The sequence below is a fragment of the Rattus norvegicus genome, chromosome 1 (genome assembly GCF_021556685.1).
Source record: "Rattus norvegicus strain SHRSP/BbbUtx chromosome 1, alternate assembly SHRSP_T2T, whole genome shotgun sequence".
Lineage (NCBI taxonomy): Eukaryota > Metazoa > Chordata > Mammalia > Rodentia > Muridae > Rattus > Rattus norvegicus.
Window position 1 is genome coordinate 199,694,694 of NC_141534.1, and position 20,005 is coordinate 199,714,698.

Consider the following 20,005-nt stretch of genomic DNA (forward strand, 5'->3'; position numbering starts at 1 on the left):
GATGCAGACCAAATAGTCCAGCCATAGACGGCACCAGTCCAGTTTTACTGCCTGTCACCCAGCTGTCCAGTTTCTCTTCCTTTATTGTTGGATAAGAGTGGACAAAGGAAGAGCTGACCCCCAGGAACCCCCTTGGTCCTCAAGCCTGCATCTGAATACTTTCCCCTCTACGGGAGATGTGTCACAGCATCCGAGAACATTCTGCTTCTTTAAAAAATCATTATGTGTGAGTGTCTGAAATATGTGTTATACACATGCATGTATAATGCATATCTGCGTGAGTCATGATGTATGCATGGAGGTCAGAGGGCAACCTTGGGCTTCAGTCCTAGCCTTCCACCTTGTTTGAACTAAGGACTCCTTGTTGCTTGCCACCATGGGCACCAGGCTAGCTGGCTGCAGAGCTTCTGGGGATGCTCTTGTCTTTGCTTCCCATCTCACCGCAGGAGCATGCCTCTGTACCCAGTTCTCAGGGGGTTCTGGGGACTCCAGCTCAGGTTCCCACCCTATCACAGCCAACACCTTATCCACTGAGCTCTCTCTCCTTGGGCCCCTCTTTGCTTCTCAAAATGCTGTTTATTCCCTACTGAGCCTTCAGAAAATTTGAACATTCAAAAAGTCACCCTTGGCTATCTAGCTGCTTCTAACATAGTTTTGGACAAAAATAATCTAAAATCTTGATTCCCCCCCCCCTCAGCCCTCTGATGGGCTCACATCCATTGCATTTGTCCACCACACATGCATGAAGCATACGGGTGACAAATTAGAAACGATTTCTGAGTTTTTCTCTGACAGATGGTACAGCATAAAGTGGTGGCCTTCATTGGCCTACCATGAACACCTGACCTCCTTGGGATTTGTTCATGTCTGGTAAGACTCCTTTGCAAGTAAACCAACAAGAAATGAGGGGGGGGGTCACAGTATTGGTCACCATGTTGTCTACTAGACTAATGGAACCAGCACAGAGAGAGAAAGAAGTGGAATGCTGCAAGAAGCAAGGTGATGGTGTAAGGAGGGGACGAATTCCAGTCCTGTTCCCAGATATCGGCACAGACAGACACCACTTATGGGGACAGGTGCTCCCTGACTCAAAGTGATCTGTAACCTCTCCCATCTCCTCAAAGCATTCTCCCCCTCTTTTGCATGACCTAGTTTTTTTTTTAAATGGGTTATAAAGACAAATATTCTTGTTAAGTTACCTGGCTCTGTGCCAATGTAGTCTCTAGGTATAGCCCCTGACTCTTGGAGTAGATCTGATGGGGCTGCAGAGGCCGGGGGGGGAGGGAAGGGGGTAGAAAGTTGAATAACTAATTCTAACTGTGGCAGAAGTCTGAGATAGAAACAGAGAGACAGAGACAGAGAGACAGAGACAGACAAGCCAAGACAGACAGAGACAGACAAACTGAAGTCTTAGCATGTGCTGTTTCCTAGAGGGAAGAAAACAAAGGCATGGGTGTCTGTGGGTCACAGACAGTGTCCCACACAGCCCGGATGAATATTCAGGAATGACTGAGCTGTTCTCACAGACAGCAGTGAGCAAGCACAGCAGGCTTGTTTCTTGGGCTTTGCCAAGTGGCAGGTCTTCTCTGTATGCAGACCTCTGGCTGGTAAAATTTTTCTAACCATCTTCCATAAGGAAGAAGATTAAATTGGGGAGATATGTGGGAGGCCCCTTCAGCTTGGAGAGGGGTGTGTGCCTGTGTGGCACTGCTATGTAATGACTGAAGTGTTGTGCACACAGTTGCACATTGACCTGACACATGGCCTCCATTCCCAGCTTCTGTTGGTGACATTCATTTGCAGACAGAAGCACCTATCACCTTCCTGGGGCCTTTAAAAACCTTCTTATGGATGTCTCTTGCTTGTACCAAACCCTGAAGCAGGGCTGGGGCTGGGGATATGGCTTACTCGGTGAAGTTTTTTTTGCAGAGGCTTCGGGACTTGAGTTTGATTTCTGGAAACTATGTGAAATGTTGAACATGGTACCACATACTGTGGACTTATGAGACTTGGTGGCCAGCCAGCTTAGCCTAATCAGCCAGGCCCAGGTCCTAGTGAGGGACCCTGCCCATTGGAAGGTGCTGCCTAAGTTCAGATTGGTCTTCCACTTTGTCAACCCCACTGCACCCCAAGACTCACAAGTGGATTTATGCAATCCTAATATCTCTTGATCCACTCAAGTTGACCTCCAACACCATCATACCAGTGAACCTGCACTTTCCTAGATCCCATGACTGTTCATGGTGTCACAGAGAAAGTATCAGTAGATGAAGCTCGGATGAATGGATGGTAGTTAAAAAACAAAACAAAACAAAACAAATCCAGTGTCTTCTCTTGTACCTGTGGCATAGAGCCTCTCTGTAGGCTTCTTTTTGCAGAACATCACAGTAGTGAACTGTGATCTTTCTTGGACAGTGAAAACAAAGCTTATTGTGGTCTTGACAGCATCTTAAACCTTCTTAACACAGTTCTTTGTATCCAAAGTAAAACTTACTATGGTCCAAGTGTGCACAATAGTCCCTGCCTGAGAGACCCTCATGCTGAAGGTGGCTGCCATCCTGGGTGGTTCCCCTGGGGTCCTTGGTGCTGCTCGGCACTGGCCAAGTTTTCCCAACCGAGCTTCAGTGTTTAGAACTAAAACGCTTCTTTGTGAGCACTTCGTGTTCTTCTCTGACCAAAACAGCTTCTTGGCCAGGGTCAGTGGCAGAGAGCACAGGCAGTTGTTATCTTTTGCTTTTATAGACAGCGCAGCCAGTCAGGGCAGGTTTTTGCATTGCACTGCACAAACATGTCTCTTCTGCGTGTTCTGAGACTCCAACTTTGCTTTTTCCTTCTTTTCACTGTTTTCTGCCTCCAAGCCATCTATCTCTCAACGCTTCTGTTATGGCTAATTTCAACTGTCAATTTAGCAGGATTTGTAATCACCTGGAAAGAGGGTCTTCAGGAGGGACTCTCTAAATTAGGTTGACCTGTGGGCATGTCCACAAGGGACTTTCCTAATGGATTAACTGTGGTGGGAATGTGGTGTGTGTGCCACATAAATGTGGGCAGTGCCATTTTATGGTATGGGTCCTGAACTGAACATTAAGGAGGGAGAGGAAGCTGAGTACAAACATACAGAAATTGGAAAGAGAAAAGATTACTTCCCAACTATTTTTCCCAGGCTAGCACACTCCTGCTACTAAAACTAGGCAAACACATTATTAAAGGAGCAATATAAACAGACATTCTTCATGAATACAGATGCCATAGTCCTGGATGTCACATGGGCCAATAGCGTCTAACAGTTTACAAAAAGGATGATACATGTAGACAAGGTGTGATTTCTTTCAAGGAGGGCAAGACTGGCTCAACCCTCAGAACTTAATGTAAAATAGTAAAACTGAAGGAAAATTTCACACAATTGTTTCTATGGACACAGCAACTGGACTTGAGGAAGTCAACACCCATTCATCATGCCCCACCCCCTTGAATAATAGAAATTAACCTTAAAATAAGATCAACCTTAGCTTGATGAGTGTTGTTAGGACAGCTACAAATTACCTACAGCCAGACATTGTAATCCATGCTGAGGGACCAAATGCTGCCAAACATCAGCACTCCCATATCAATAGAACTCCCAAGTCAATAGAACTCCCATATCAATATAACTGGTGACTCTCCCTGTCTTTTTCTGTCTCTCTCTGTCTTTCTGTCTCTATCTATTGATCTATCTATCCATCTATCCATCCACTTCTATCTATCTATTTATCTATCTATCTATCTATCTATCTATCTATCTATCTATCTATCCATCCATCCATCTATCTCCCTTCTTTCTTTTTCCATGTAGCCCAGGCTGGCCTAAAACTTGCTAAATAGACAAGGAAGACCTTGGTCTCTTGATCCCCCTACCTCCACCTCCCAAGTGCTGGATCACAAGTACACATCCCCAAACCTGGCAAATCACTCTTTCCTAGTGTGATGAAAAACAGGTTACAATGAATACTACGGTGTATAAAGAACGAAATCCAACCGTTTCTCTGAAAATGGGAGCAAAATGGAAATCTCTCCACTGTCATGTGATGTGCATGTGATTTGGCACAAGAAGCCATGGCCAGCGGCATGACCAAGGAAGCAAAACTATTGTTTTGGTTGAATTCATAGACAGCAGGATTATGTATACACAAAAACTGAAAAATTCATGAAAACATCCTACACTCAGTCACATGTGGCTTCCGTGAAGGCCCCACCTCCTTCCCCAATGCATACCAGCTGTATTTGTGTTCTCTGGCAGTGAACAAATCAAGAACTAATTTACAAGACAATGGCACAAATGCTAGCATTAAAGCATAAATGTGCAGAGATTAAAAAGGAAACACAAGACAGAAAATGAGTGTTGCTGAAAAGGAGGTCGAGGAACACTAACAGACAAAATTCCCTGTTCAGAGACTGGAGGACTCGATGTCTTAAAAACATCTCAAATTAATCTATGGATAAATGTTATCCAGTTAAAATTCTAGGATATATGTATACATGTCCAAGAAATTTGTAAAATATATAGGAAAATTGAAAGAATGATGAAATGGAAACTTCATATCATGACATTGGTTTTTAGAAGTCTTAAGAAAGATTATTGAATTGACTTTTATGATGTACTGTGAAGGAAAATAACCGAGTCCATAGACTGATGTCAAGATGCACCAAGGAATGGAATAAAACAAAAGATAGAGCAAGTGGTAAGTACTCGGGGGTTTATCAAAGCTCCTAAAGCACCTTAATGTAGGGAGCAAAGTAGGCTCAACCCAAGCTGCTTGATAACAATATCAAATTAAAGCAATAAACCACCCTCACACCTCATACCACACAGAAGGACTAATTTGAGTGAGTCCTTTGCCCAGGTATAAAAGTTAAAGACACCAAGTTTCTAGAAGAAAACAAACTGTTTCCAGCTTGTAATGGTTTGGGAAAATGTTTCGGAGAACTCATAGAGCAGTAATCATAAAAATCTGATACTCTCGACTTCATGAATATTAATAAGTTGAGCTCATGAATATTAAAACTTTTGAATTTATGAATATTAAACACCTCCTCATCAAAACATACCATTATGAAAAGAGACAAAGGGAATAAGTAGGTAAGAGCACTGGCTGCTCTTGCAGAGGACCCAGGTCCAGTTCTCAGCACTACTCACATGGTGGCTCACAACCATTCATAATTCCAGTTCTAGGTGATCTGAAATCCTCTTCTGACCTCTGTGGGCACCAAGCATACATATACATACATACATACATACATACATACATACATACATACATACATACACACATACATACATACTTACATACATACAGGCAAAACACTCACACAATGGAATAAAATAAGTTTAAAACCTTTGTTTTAAAGGAATAGAAGACTGGCAAGATGGCTCAGTGGATAAAGGCAATTGCTGCATATACACAGCAGTCTGAGTTCAACACTGGAATCCATGTAAAGAAAGAGAGAATTGAATCTAGCCTCTCTATATATGCCTTGGCATGTATGCCCCACCAATCATGTGCATGCACATTTGTACACACACATGTACACACACAATCATAATTATTTAAAATAACTTTTAAAAGTAGACAATCTACAAGTTAAAAAGTATTTAGAGCTCATTTATCTAATAAATGTTTGGAATATAAATATATCTTAAAACTCTTAAAATTCAGTAGGAAAAAAGACAGTCTGGTTTACTATAGGTTGCATGGTAAAATTGCGTTGACACTTTTAAAATTGGCATTTTTTTAAAATTGAAAATGTTCTTTAATACATTATATCCTGATTGTGTTTTCTGCTTCCCCACTCACCCAAATCCACATCTTTTCTTTCTCTCATTGGGATAAAACAGGCATCTAAAGTAATAATAATGATAATAATAATAATAATAATAATAATAATAATAATAATTGGATAAAAACAAACAGAAGAAAAATAACAACAACGAAAACCTCAAGAAGCACATGCAGACCCAGAGATGTACACATTCTCACATAAAAACACAAAACCAGCAACCATACTATATAAGCAAAGGGTCTGTAAGGTGTGTAGGAAAAGGAAGGATGACAAAGCAATATGAGACAACGAACCCCCAAAATGCCCTTCTGTTGACCCTCTGTGCTGGGTACAGGCCTGGTCTTAAGAGTGGTTTGTATACCTAGTGAGACTCCATTGGAGAAAACTAGTTTTTCATCTGTGAGCAGTTATCAACTGGAGATAGCTTCCGTGTTAGGGATGGGCACGTGTGTCCATTTCTCCTCTCAGTACTGTGACTCTATCCGGCCCATGCCTTGTGCAGGCCTGTGCAGCTGCCACAGTCTCTATGAGTTCATATGTGCCCTGGACCTGCTGTGTTTAGAAGGCCTTGTTTCCTTGGTGTCCTCCATCCCCTCTGGATCTTACACTCCTTCTGCCTCCTCTTCCACAGGTTTCCCTGAGCCCTGGGGGAGGGAATTGTTGGAGAGTACTACAAGGTCGGCCGCTCTGCACACTGTCTGGCTGTGGGTCTCTGGGTTAGTCCCCATCTTACTGCAGAAGGAAGCTTCTCTAGCGATGGCTGAATGAGACACATCTATAAATGCAGCAGAATGTTAGTAAGAGTCGTTTTATTGCTGTGTTCTTTTAGTACAAGAGAGTATTTGGTTTTCCACCGGGTCTGCAGCCTATCTAGCCTCACGTCCTCGGTCACCTGAACAGTGTCAGGTTCCATCTCATGGAATGGACATAAATTCAATCATTTATTGGTTGGTTACTCTCACAAGCTATGTGCCCTATCCTATGCTCTAATGCTGCTTGCAGGCAGGTTACCATTGCAGGTATGGGGTTTGTAGCCGACTTGGTATTTATCTTTCTCCTTCAGAGCAAGCAGAGTATCTTATAATATGGTGAACACTAGTCAGTAGGGGCTGAAGGCTGTAGGTAGGCACCAGCTCGACTGCTTTAAATCTACCACAAGAATGTCCATAGTAGCTTTTAGTCGGGATATTTACAAATTGGATCTGTGCAGGATATTATGTCAACCTGACACAAGTTAGAGTTATCTGAAAGGAGGGAACCTCAGTGGAGAAAATGCCTCCATAAGATCCAGTCGTATGGCATTTTCTTAATTAGTAGTTGATGGGGGAGGGCTCCGGGCTTGTGCTCCTGGATTCTATAGGAAAGCAGGCTGAGCAAGCCAGTAAGCAGCATCCCTCCACGCCCTCAGCATCAGCTCCTGCTCCCAGGTTCAGCTCTGTTTGAGTTCCTGTCCTGATTTCCTTCGATGACGAATAATTCTATAGAAGTGTAAGCCAAGTAAACCCTTTCCTCCTCGATTTGATTTTGGTCATGGTGTTTCATCACATGTAATAGTAAGCCGAAAACAGGATGTGACACAGATATCTTTCGAGATGATATTGGCTAAAACCCCATAGGTGTGTTCAGACAATAAGCAACAGAAGGAAGTGAACTTGCAAAGGATGCAGCAGGAGAGAGACACCTAAAATATATTACGCTGTGTAAAAGAAACATAATTAGCAGAACTCATGGCGTATAGTTCTGTTCAAGTAGAAAATTAACATATGATGAGTAAAGAATTGGGCGGTGGGCAGCTGGAGTGGATTGTCATGTGTTGGCTGTAAAGGGGCATAAAGGGCCTCTCTGGGGGGATAAGAATACTGACTCAGTAAATGTGTAGCTGACGTGAATGCTGGGCTTATCAAATTCATCAGATGTTGTACCCAGGACTTACCGTTTCATTACGTAAATGGAAACTTGATGAAGAAAACTCCATAATCTGCATAAGGGGAAATGCTTCTGATCTAAGAGCCACAGCATACAGAATAGGGGGATTTGATGGCCACTGCACTGACAGGTGAAGAGTGGGGACAAGAATTATGGGGTATAGAGGGAAGGCATGTCAACGCCAACCCATGAGGACACACATTTTGTGGCTCCGCCAAGTACCAAATCTTTCATCTGGCTGAGTGAGTGGGTCACTGATGTTAACAGTGTGTGAGTAAGGGACCGGGATCAGGAGAGCCCCAGTGGGCACAGCGTACTGGGTTTGTTTCTGGTTTTCCTTTTTCTTTTCTTGCCTTTTTTCCCTTCCCAAATAGAGGTTACAGGGTGTCAAAGTCACCATCATTCTTCCCCAGATTTCCAGAACAGCTGAGACCACAGGCACACCCCCCTGCATCAAGCAACATCCCTCTCACTCAGCATGGGCAAATAATTTGTTTTCCCTTTGAAGTTGCTCTCGGTATTCATGCAAATTAAGAACAATTTTTCTTACTTTCTAAATCTTGCTAAGCCTCTCAAAGAGTTGAGTCATTTAGAAAAAGACTCATGGCTGCCTTGGTTTCCCTGATCCCAAACCAGTTCCACAAGAATCCATGTCATTGGCTGGTTTGACTTCTCCCACACGTACCTCCTGGAACACGCAAGCACACACGTTAGCTCTGCCTCCAGTGGACCTGCTGGCAGGCTTAGTCCTTGCATGTGCACATTGAACAGGGTCTAAAATGCATAGACCCTTCCCTGAGCTTGCTGAGGGCCAAGAGCTGAGCTCAGAGATTGTTCCCACTAGCTCACACTTGCAGAAAAGTGAATTCTCCCCCACATGTCCACCCACACGGCCCTCAAAAGCTAAAGTGGTACATGGGTTTCAGTTGCCACTGAGCAGAAGGGACTTAATTTCTACCATATGGGGAAAGAAGGTCTTTGGGGGCCTGTTTCTGGCCTTCTTTCCTCCTCTCTCCTCATCCATGCTCCTTGTGTGGCATTTTTAAACAACTTAAATTCACGGGTGAGACCACCTTGTCCACTTACCTCATTTCCAAGACAGTGAGAGAGTGAGGAGTTGTCCAAAGGTATATGGTCAAATAGGTTCAGGGACAAGACTACAATCCTGATACCCTTGGCTTCCAGAACAAAATTTTGCCAGCAACATGATGCTTCCAGACCAAGTTCACTCTTTATTGACAAGTGCTAGACAATGACATTAATGACTCTGCTCTGCTTTCCCTGACCTAGGGTGGGAACAAGTCAAGAAAAATTTTGGATGGCCACCAATAAAGGCGAGGAGGACCGTTCCTTCATTTATTCACTGGAAACATACACAAAATGCTGCAGATTCCATAAGCAGCCCCAAGAAGACAGAAGAGGCATTTCAAGTCTGGTCATACATTGCACTGGTTGGGGCCCAAACAAATGCAGGTAACAGGAGCTGCATGAAAGATAGCATGGTTGGAAACATCCCATTTTTTAAAAAATGACAGGGCACTCCAGGTCAGTAGCTAAAACATAATCTCCAGGGCCCAACATTCCTAGATATTGCCCCTCATGGTCTATATGTCTGTGAGCCGCAATTCTGAAACAGCCCTGAGTGGGCTCAGTACATCATAATTGAGGTTGGATTATTTTAAAGGCTCAGTTGGAGAACTCAGCCAGAGTAGCATTGCTGATCTAGCTCTGCTTCTACAACCAGTTGTCTTTTTTTTCCTTCTTTCTTTCTTCCTCTTCCTCTTCCTATTTATTTATTTATTCATTCATTCACTTTACATTCCAATTGCTGCCCTTCCTGGTCCTCCCCTCACACAGTCCCTCTGACTAAAACAGATGCAGAGACCCACAGCCAAACATTCATTGCATGGGGCTTGGGACTCCATACACTGTATGGAAGAGTTGGGGGAAGAATTGAGGGCCCTGTATAGGGTAGGTTACTAACCTGAATCCTGGAGGACTTTCAGAGCCTGAACCAGCAACCAAACAGTATACATGGGCTGGACCTAGGACCCCTGTACAATGTAGCAGATGTGCAGCTCAGTCCTCCTGTGGCTCCTCCAACTAGAGTTTCTTCAAGCCATCAGAATTGAGAGCAAGAGGATGATTGCAATACCCGGGAGCTGTCCACCTCCGTGGTGCTGATCTCCCAGTGCAACTCACAGGTTTCCAAACTTTCAGACTGCCTAGCAATTTCCAGGCAGTGGTTCTATGTAACTGGATATCGGACCCGGATAAGGACCTGTAGGTTCCATTTCTGGAAATATAAGGTAAGTTTCACTGCCCATCTCCAGTTCAGAGACAGGAATGAACAAACTCAGATATTTTTAGGAGTCAGGGCAAACATGGAAAAGCCATCATCTGTGGACGGGTTCAGCACCTCATGACCTAAAACTCAGAAAGACCAATCACATATGTTTTTACTTTAGAAGCTATGTTTTAAACAAAGAAAACATAAAGAAAAAAACAGACTTCTCTGCTACAAGCAGATGAAATGGATTTCTAAGGCAAGGTGCAACCTCTCCATAGTTGCTGGCTAGGTCAGCATGTAAGTCAAGCAGAGAAAATCAGCCCCTCATCTTGGCCAGACAGGCTCTAGTTGGATAGCAATCCCTTTCCTCTATAAGTTTATTGAGATATAAGAAACAGAGTCCTGTCCTGGAAGAGGATACGTTACCTCACCTCTGATCTACCCAGATTTTTTGAGAGTCCTTGGGCAGACTACTTCATGATATAACTCCCTCCAACACCCAGTACATAATCAGGATGGTAAATCCTGTCCCACGAACCATAAGTTGGGAAATGAAGCAGCGTGTTCAGCAGACACTAATTATCATACTCCCTAGCTGATATCCAGCCCAGAAACATAGTTGGGAAGAGAGTAGAAGAGAGCAGAGTGGGAATTGCTGTTAGTAAGACTAGGACAGACTGGGGACCAAATATGACATAAAAGAGCCAGAGCCATCATATACTTGGACCTGTGTCTCCTTCACTCCCTTCCCCAACTAGCTCTGGTCTTTGTGTATAGTTCCCAGCTTCTCTGAACCTCTGTTACCTCATCTGTCTGTAGCAGAAGCACCTCATATATACTGCAAAGATTAAATAAGATAAATCAAGTGTAGTGTCTGGATCCTGAAAAGACTCAGATAAATACTGCCTTGCATTCTGAATCCCATCAGACAGCACAGTCTTGCTTCTTTTTGTATATTACCAGACAAAGCTATTGGACAGTGGGATTTCTCTCCCCTCTTCCTGAGTTTATCATTTCACATAGCTGGTTTGTGTGCTCTGGGGCCATCACAAAGACTTACAAATAGCAAAGGTTCATGACCCATGAGTGATCCAGTGCTCCTTTTTGATAATGAGCAAATGAGTCTGGTATGCTGATGCATGCTTATGATTCCAACATTAAGGAGGTAGAAGCAGAAGGGTCAGAAGTTCAAGGTCACCCTTAGCTGTACAGCAAGTTTGAGGCCAGCCTGGGCTAATTGAGATATTGTCCCAAAAGGCCACATGTTGTTGTTGTTGTTGTTGTTGTTGTGGTTGAACTGAAACAGAGACTCTTTGGCCAGTTGGAAAAACAGAACGTGCAGTTGGTTTTGTTTACTCAGCATGAAGGATGACCAGAGTGTGTACAAACAGCCTTCTTGGAGAGAGCCCACCAGTCTTACATGTTAGTTGTAATAGGAAGAGTACTAGACATTGAGCTAGACCTTGGTCAGTATTTCAGGAGCTAGTCTGCCACTCTGACCCATAGATCTTTCTGCAAAGAGTTAACGACCTCTATAAGGTCTCAATGCCCTAATTTTGGTGATGAGACCATATCTGGTTATCCTCTAGGATACCCCAGCACTACTGTGACCACTTTAAATGCCAGTTGAGTAAATCTTTTAAAATGGAAAATAGTTGTTAGGCCCAGGTCTGAGGTTGATAGGCTGACTGGATACTCCAAGCTATGGAAGCCATCATTTCAATAGGCCTTATATTTTTGTGACTGCCATGGGGCTGGTACCTCTGTGTCTCCCATCTTCCTGAAGGTCTACTTTCTGCTATGGAGTCCCAATTCTTGAGGCTTTCTAGGTTCAGATCCATAGACATTTCCCAAGATACTTCTTTTCCTATGGAGTGTTCAGAATCTTAGCCCTCTCTCTTTAATTTATACAAAGCCAGAACCTCTGATCCTCACCCAAATAACCACCAAAGCTCCATATGCAACACTGGTGCCATTCTGGTTCTTGTTTAATTTATAAAATTTCATCACTCTCTAAGTGGAGGAGACCACAACTGTCAGTGACCTGTTAGTGTGTGTGTGTGTGTGTGTGTGTGTGTGTGTGTGTGTGTGTGTGTTATATCATGTTCATGGTATAGAGAGCAGTGCAGCAGGAAAAAATGTGGGGATTTATACCTACTAGATGTGGATCTCTAACCAATTCAACTTGATTTTGTCAACTAATGTGACTGAAAGTGACCTTGAGCAAATCGTTTACCTGCTCTGAAAGTATTTTTTCATGTGTCAGAATTCATACACTGGAGACTTCCTGCAAGGATTGACAAAGCATTCCTCTGCCCTGTGGAGTCCTGTTGTTGCGTTTCCCTAGGGGGCACAGTTACAGCATTCTATGAGTCATGTTAACACTGCCATCAACATTCCATCACTGCTGACTTCCCTCTGGCTTGAAAGAGTATGCTCTGAAGAGTCACCATGTGATTCTCTGGCAGACATACTCAGGCCCTTGCAGCCCCTGGCTGAGTGGGCTGGATTCTCAGATTCTCTTCTGGAGAATTAGCATAGGCTAGTATCAAGTCCCAGACAGAGCTATGACTATAACCGCATTATGAGTGTGTAAGGCTATGCTAAACTTAAACTCTGGAGCCTGACCTGGCTAAAGCCAACAAGGCTGGGGACCTGGTTGCTATGGAGATCAGCCTTCGAACAATCCCACGGGGAGCAGGAAATTTTGTTTAAATAAGCAGAAGAAAATGAGCTTTGGTTCCTCTGCAAACTGAGTTATAATATTCTGAATTTCTATTCTGGCATTTTAACCTTTCAATGTTGCCCTTAGGAATTCAGAGAACAAATGATCTTCAATATGCTGTGTGTGTGAGGTGAGGTGGCTAGGAGCAGGGAGGGAGGGAGGGAGACACACACACACACACACACACACACACAGAGACAGAGAGACTGAGAGACAGAGACAGAAAGACTGAGAGAGAGGGACATAAGGAGAGAGAGAGAGAGCGAGAGAGAGAGAGAAAGAGAGAGAGAGAGAGAGAGAGAGAGAGAGAGAGAACTGAAATATTGATTTCTTACTGTTGGCCTAGTTACCTGGTTATCAACATCATTTGATACTGAGAAGTCGCAGCTCTTTCTAGTTATAGAACAAAGGCATCTCACTAAAAAGGTGACAGAGGAGCTCTGGAGCTCACAATAAAAGTCAGCCTTCAGAGCTGGGCATGCTGGCTTCATCTCTCAGCAATTCTGTCGCTTAATGTCTCTGTCTGTACTCTGCTGTCTTTATCTCTGAAATACCAGCTGTAGTTAACTCTTTCTCTTGTCATTCTTGCAAGAATTAAATCAGATGTGATGTTTGGACAGGTTTTGACAACTTGTATGCTACAAATATATTGGTTAATATTTTGTAGTCTGTCCTTCCTACAAACACTGGTGGTCCTTTTGAGAGGCCAGAGCACCAGGCCACTGTTGGAGGATATGACCGGGGCATGATTAGGCACTATCTATCTAGCCTGACCACTTCTGATTATCATTTGTAGAGCTAGTAAAGGAGGCAAATCTCAGACTCTCTGACTTTGAAACTGTGGGATCAGGTGACCCCAGGGATCTGAACTTAGCCAGCACATAAAGTGATTCTGTAGAACACTAAAGTGTAAGAGAATCAAGGATCTACTGGTGTGTCCCAGAACATACTGGTTTACTCCAAAAGCAGTCCCTAAACACCTGTCTCATCCCTGGGAGAGGCTTGTCAAAGTAGGTCTGTGGAAGCAGGGAGACACACAGGTGAACAGCCCACGTTGTTGTCTCAACCAAGCAGGAGATGAAGGTGCACAGCCAACCTGAATTCTGTAGGCCACATGAGGAAGCCAAGGGCTGAGAAGGTTGCAGTATTCTGCTTGCATTTTTATTCCCTGAGAGGCAAAACCACTTCCACACAGTATCAACACAGCTCTGAAAAACAGATATAAGGAAGCCGAGACTCAGGGAAGATGGGTGCTTTGTGAGGTCAGTGAGTGGTGTGCTGGTAAATGCTATGAGACTATGGTCTCAGATTCGGGGTGGGGTGGGTGGGGCTGAGCTGTGGCATTTGCTTGTTTCTGTGGTATAAATGCCCCTAGAGTGTCAGGTTTCAATTATCAACATGCTGCCTCTTAAGGGAGGTTGCAGAAGAGCTCCCAGGCACCCTTGTAAGCTGGTAAGAAGTGGCCCCAGCCCCAGGCACTCTGCTGTGTATAGTTGTCATCCATTGCAGTGATGGTTAATGAGCATCTGTCAAGGTGCACAGAAGAGAGTCCATTGTTCTCCCTGACTTTCTGGTACTTTATATTAGCCCCCTTCATACTTGAATCTATGTGAGGGAAGATAGGGTGATGGGTGAGACAAAATAGTTCCCTTAGGGAAACTGTATATAATTGGCTTCTTTCAAACTGAGGTCTAGGTTTGAGCAATCATCACTGACCATCTCACCAGGTTCCGAGATATGGCATAGGTAGTCACTGGAGGAGGTAGCATCCCACAGAAAGGCAAGAGACTGAGGAAGCCCTGAAAGCTGTCACCTGTCTGTCCACCAAGCACCTTTGAAACTACAGAGTCTGGACTAGGGACAGAAGAGACACAGTCCCCACATGCTTGCCTGAGGAAAGTCTGAGACCATTTATGTCCCAAGCTCTCATGATCTGGATCAAATAGATCCACCAACATCCTCCCGTTCTCTGAACAGCTCGTCCACATGCCTAATAAGCTTACAGTCCCAGTCTCACCCAGAATGGGCAGGACAGCAGCTGGCACAGGACATCATGAGTGTCCAGCACCAGCCACACCAGGGCTACTTCTGATGAGTAAGGGCAGATATAGTGTGCTCTTGACTGATAGCATGCCCGAGGGATGTCCCAGTGAGCCTCAAGTGACCTCCTATCAGGTCTGAGAATGTAGCTGAGTGACAAGAGAGTGAAAAAAATGAAGCTCCGAGGACTCGGTGTCCAGCAGTACAGCAACTCTCTGCAGACAGATGGGAGGAGATCTCAGGAGATATCTGGTCCTAATGCAAGATAGAACTGTGAATTCCATCCCGGCTCAGCAGAAGCCTAGCCAAGCTCCCCGGTTCATCTTAGACAGCAGCAGCAACCCTAGATGCTGGGCAGCTGTGGTGCAGGTAGGCTTGGTCAAGGTCTGGTCAGCTAGGCAGGGACAAGGAGCACTGGGACACGAGGGTGCCCAGGCATTCTCTTTCTTTAGATTTCTTGACTCAGCCTGTCTCCAGCTCATGTAGGGGAGGACAGAAAGGAAGAGAAGGAGGAGGGGAGCAACTGGGAGCCAGCCATTCTGCAAGGGAGCCGGGAGGGCTCCTTCCCTCCAAGGGTGTGTGTGTGTGTGTGTGTGTGTGTGTGTGTGTGAGAGAGAGAGAGAGAGAGAGAGAGAGAGAGAGAGAGAGAGAGAGAGAATCGGTGGGATTTCCTCCTCAGAAGCAGTCAGTTTCCTAAGAGAAAGAAGAGAGAAAGGAGAAAGAAAGGGAGGAGAAAATTGGAGGTGGGAGAGACAGAAGGGGGAGGGGGCAGAAAGTGAGAGCACACTGGAGATTGAGCACAGAGGCAGAGAGAGGGAGACAGAGAGAAAGCCACAGAGCAGGAGGGTGTGCAGAGCAGAGCCAGAGCTTAGAGGGACCCAGTGAGGGCGGGTGCAGGCAGAGGCAAAACCAGGGACCGCAGGCGCCTGCGACCCTGGATTCCAGGGCACTACAGGAGTTCAGAGGAGAACCGGGATACTGGCCAAGAGGTGGCGCGGGGCTAGGGGTGAGCACTCGCCCAGGTGCTCGCCGGTGAGGTGACCCCAGACTCCGAGTGTTTCGTGCCCGGGTGCTCGCCTGGGAGGTGGCGCGGGGTTCCGGGTGGCTGCGTGCCTAGGCGCTGGCCCAGGGGCTGGCGCAGGGTTCTGGGTTGCTGGATACCCTCTCCGTAGCCATGGCGACAGGGTCCAGGGGTCGCTGGGCTGCCGCGTCGCCGAGGGGCTGAGTCGGCAGCGGGCTGCGCCATGGCGGCGCGGGGTTGCGGGCCCTGAGCGCCAGCAGCGGGCGCGCACCATGAACTCGTGGGACGCGGGCCTGGCGGGGCTGCTGGTGGGCACAATCGGCGTGTCGCTGCTGTCCAACGGGCTGGTGCTGCTCTGCCTCCTGCACAGCGCTGACATCCGCCGCCAGGCGCCGGCGCTCTTCACTCTCAACCTCACGTGTGGCAACCTGCTGTGTACCGTGGTCAACATGCCACTAACACTGGCCGGCGTCGTGGCACAACGGCAGCCGGCCGGGGACCGCCTGTGCCGCCTGGCCGCCTTCCTCGACACCTTTCTGGCCGCCAACTCCATGCTCAGTATGGCCGCGCTCAGCATCGACCGCTGGGTGGCTGTGGTCTTCCCGCTGAGCTACCGTGCCAAGATGCGCCTCCGAGATGCCGCCTTCATGGTGGCCTACACGTGGCTGCACGCGCTCACCTTCCCGGCCACCGCGCTCGCCCTGTCCTGGCTCGGCTTCCACCAGCTGTATGCCTCGTGCACGCTGTGCAGCCGGCGGCCCGACGAGCGCCTGCGCTTTGCTGTCTTCACCAGCGCCTTCCATGCGCTTAGCTTCCTGCTCTCCTTCATCGTGCTCTGCTTCACGTACCTCAAGGTGCTCAAGGTGGCCCGTTTCCACTGCAAGCGCATCGACGTGATCACCATGCAGACGCTCGTGCTGTTAGTGGACATCCATCCCAGGTGAGCGGCCTCACCCAGGGCTCTGGGCACTTAGTATTGGGTTGGGAAGGTCCCAGCATCCAGGGTAGAGTTTGAGGAGGTCTCCGTTCTGCATCAACTGCATTAAGCATGGGTGGAAAGGCGGCTGTTGTCTAAATGAGTGCGTAGAGCTTCACTTTCTGAAACATGAGACTGAAACCCTAGCCAGAACTTCGTATCCTTATACTCATCCTGAGCAGTGAACTCTGTTCACTGCAAAACTTGAAAAAGGTTTGGATCTGAGAGGGGATCTGGAGGCTTGGAAAACCCTTAAGAACTCTTCAGATGGTGGGTGTTATTCCTCTGGGTCTTTGCCATCCTGGGTGTGGTACCACCTGAATCTCCTCTCCCTGTATGTGTGCTTGAGTCCTCATCAAACACAGCACCTTCTCCCAGTGATGGACTCTGAGGTCCCGGGTTCTTCCTGCCAACCTAGAAGGCTCCGTCTATTGTTTTCTAGACTTGGTGCTTTAAGGTCCTTTCAAGAATTTGTATCTCGGGCTCCTGAAACCAAGCCTGCCTACTCACTTCTAGTCTCTTGACTTGCTAGTTCTTGGGAGAAGAAGGGGGGAGGCAATTGGAAGGATCGGCTAGGAACCTCCGTGGTCCTTAATGTTCCTTAGGGAGAGGAGGAGGAAACTGTCAATCAGGCTGTCCTGAGCTCACCTCATCCTTCCTCTTGAGACCAGGACATCAAGTGGGAGGTTGCCTCTGTGGCCTCTGCCAATCTATATACATTAAAAGCAGGCTCACTCTCTGTTGCCTGGAACTCTAGACAAGGGCTTAGGAGTCCACTTGACACAGAAGACACAGCACAAGAGGAGTACTAGTGATGGAAGATTAGGCTTCTGTGTGTGAGCAGAGCCCCAGGATGCAGGGAGCCTTGGGGGACAGAGTGTAGACTCCAATGTATGTTCATTCTCCAAGGCACAGTGGACAGACTGAGCAAAGGCCTTTGTGAGGTTTCCCTGCCTTGAGCAATGTCGCTATGCTGAATGTCACTCTACCTGTATATCAGAAGGGCATGGCTGAGTGTCTACTGCTGCCTCTGAGTGCTCATTCCAGATGACGGGCTGGTCCAGTCTTCCCCAAATGACATCTTCCCCACAGAGGCTTAAACCAAATGTGCTTATATCAGCTCTCTCAGCCACGGCCTTTGCAGTTTACTCATTTCAGGAGTCTGAAGCCACACTTGCAGAAACATTCTTGTCCGTCACCCTTTACTTTAGAAAGGGCTGTCTCTGGGGCTGGGGCTGTGGTTGAAGCTGGAGCTAGAGCTTGGGCTGGGGCTGGGGTTGGGGCTGTTTGTGAAGATGCATGGAAATGTTAACTCTTGCAGACTCGAACGAGCCCTAGAAAGCCCACTCAGGCCTCGCCTCCCAGTGGAGGGAAAGAGAAACTGAGCCAGGAGAGGAGCCCATTGTATTTAGAGCAATGTGAAGTCGGACCCCAGCTCTCCATCTGTGTCTGCCAGAGAGGAGGATAGAGTCCACTTTGCATTCTATCTAGGAACAAGGACTTCCTCTGCTCCTGCCAGTCTCTCTGACTTCAGGTCAGAACTATAGTGAGTTATTTAGGGGTCTCATAAGCAGGGACAGATACTGAGCAGGAATCCAGGTCTTTGTCAGCTCTGCAGAGAACCTTGACTCTAGGTGGCAGGCTGTTAGGAGGAGTCCCTGCTTCTAGGCTCTCCGCCCCCACCTCAGGAAGCTCCATTAGGTCACAGAGCCATGGACTCCTTGGTGAGCACAAACTGTCCTTCTCAGAGGTCTTAAGCAGGAGTGGAGGGAGGGGGCATGGACTCCACAGAACAGGATAGCCAGTCCACAGGGGATTCCATGACACCTGATCTTCTGGCTGCCACTTTGGTGGTACTGGTGAGAAGACATGATCCTATCTCTGAGGGCTGCAGTGGAGTCCTACCCCGCCTCAGTTCTGGATATCCTTTGGTGCCAAGAAACTGTTAGGCTATGTCATCTGTGAGTGTTAGTCCCAGGACAGTAGTCTCTGGACAGTCAGAGCAGCGAGTAGAGTCTTAGCTCACTGGAAGTCATCCCAACTACCACACTTACCTCAGGACTTAGCTGAAAGAGATGTGGTTTGTGTTGCCTGCACTCTGGGTACCATTTGTTAGGGTGCCAGAGGTTGCTGAGTTCCCTACAGGCTGAGTAGCAGCAAACTTTACCCCTTCATTACAATCGACCCCTAAACAGCAGGGGCGTTCTAAATCTGAGATCCAGAGTGGCATCTTTCATTTCTGTTGTTTTAAGGTTTCCCAAGTCACTTCCTTTAGGAGGCAGGTGGCACTTTGCCTGGTCCACACCCAACTCTCAACCCACCCAGTGAAGCCAAAGCTCTGGGTAAGGTCTAGTTGCAACCTGTGGGTTGCAACCTCTTTGGGAGGGGGGGTGTCTAACAATTCTTTCACAGAAGTCATCTAAGACCATCAGAAAACACAGATATTTACATTTTGATTCATGACAGTAGCAAAATTACCATTATGAAGTGGTAACAAAAATAATTGGTTGGTGGTGGTCACCACAATACGAGGAACTGTATTAAAGGGTCACAGCATTTGAAAAGTTGAGAACCACTGCTCCAGTTAGACCTCTTCTGAAGCTTCCAGGGACAGCCAAGCAGATCAGGCTCAGTGGCCAAGCTGTAGTGCCTTCTCTTTCCAGCCCAGCCCAGAATCACTATCTCAGGCAGATGGCTTCCCCGAGATAAGCTGTTGCTGACAGTCTCTCTTCCAAGCTGAATGGGAACTTCCTCCCAGTGTTATGGGGTTCTCTCTCTACCATCTCCACTTCCTGTGAAACACGGCCACAGGGATTGGCTGAGGGCTGGCTCTGCCTCTGCCGGATGTCAGAGGTTGGCTAAGGGGGCAGAATCCCACTGCGCCCTTGGCTTTACAGAGACAGAAGTTGCTCCAGAAACAGACACCCTTGATGAGCCCTAAAATGTAGCTCACACCCAAGTCTGTCCGTGAGATTTATAGATGGAGAAACCAGGCAGATAGAGTCTCACAAACTGTCTGTGTATGTGCTTAGAAGTTCTAAATTTAGCTTACGGACTGTTATGTGAAATGCATGCTAATCCCCCTGTCTTGGTAGATCTACCTCCTAAAAGTGGGGCTCAAATTTGGGGTTTTAGGCTCCTTGGAGGCTAGTCTGATCTGACCAAGTGGTCTGCTTTACTTTTCCATCCCTGAATCCACACAGCACCGCA

At 46.6% G+C, this 20,005-nt stretch overlaps 1 protein-coding gene across 6 annotated transcripts in view; it reads left to right on the plus strand.

Annotated features, from left to right (window-relative positions):
* Positions 1–14,777: 14,777 nt before the first annotated feature.
* The window catches only part of Gpr26 (G protein-coupled receptor 26), a 39,773-nt gene continuing 34,545 nt past the window's right edge, over positions 14,778–20,005 (plus strand). Inside the window, exons 1-2 of one of the 6 annotated variants that reach the window (XM_087610123.1) lie at positions 14,778–15,167; positions 16,674–16,759. In XM_087610123.1, coding sequence (XP_087466249.1) covers positions 15,024–15,167; positions 16,674–16,759 — 230 coding nt within the window. In that variant the 5' untranslated portion in view covers positions 14,778–15,023. 6 annotated transcript variants of the gene reach the window in all.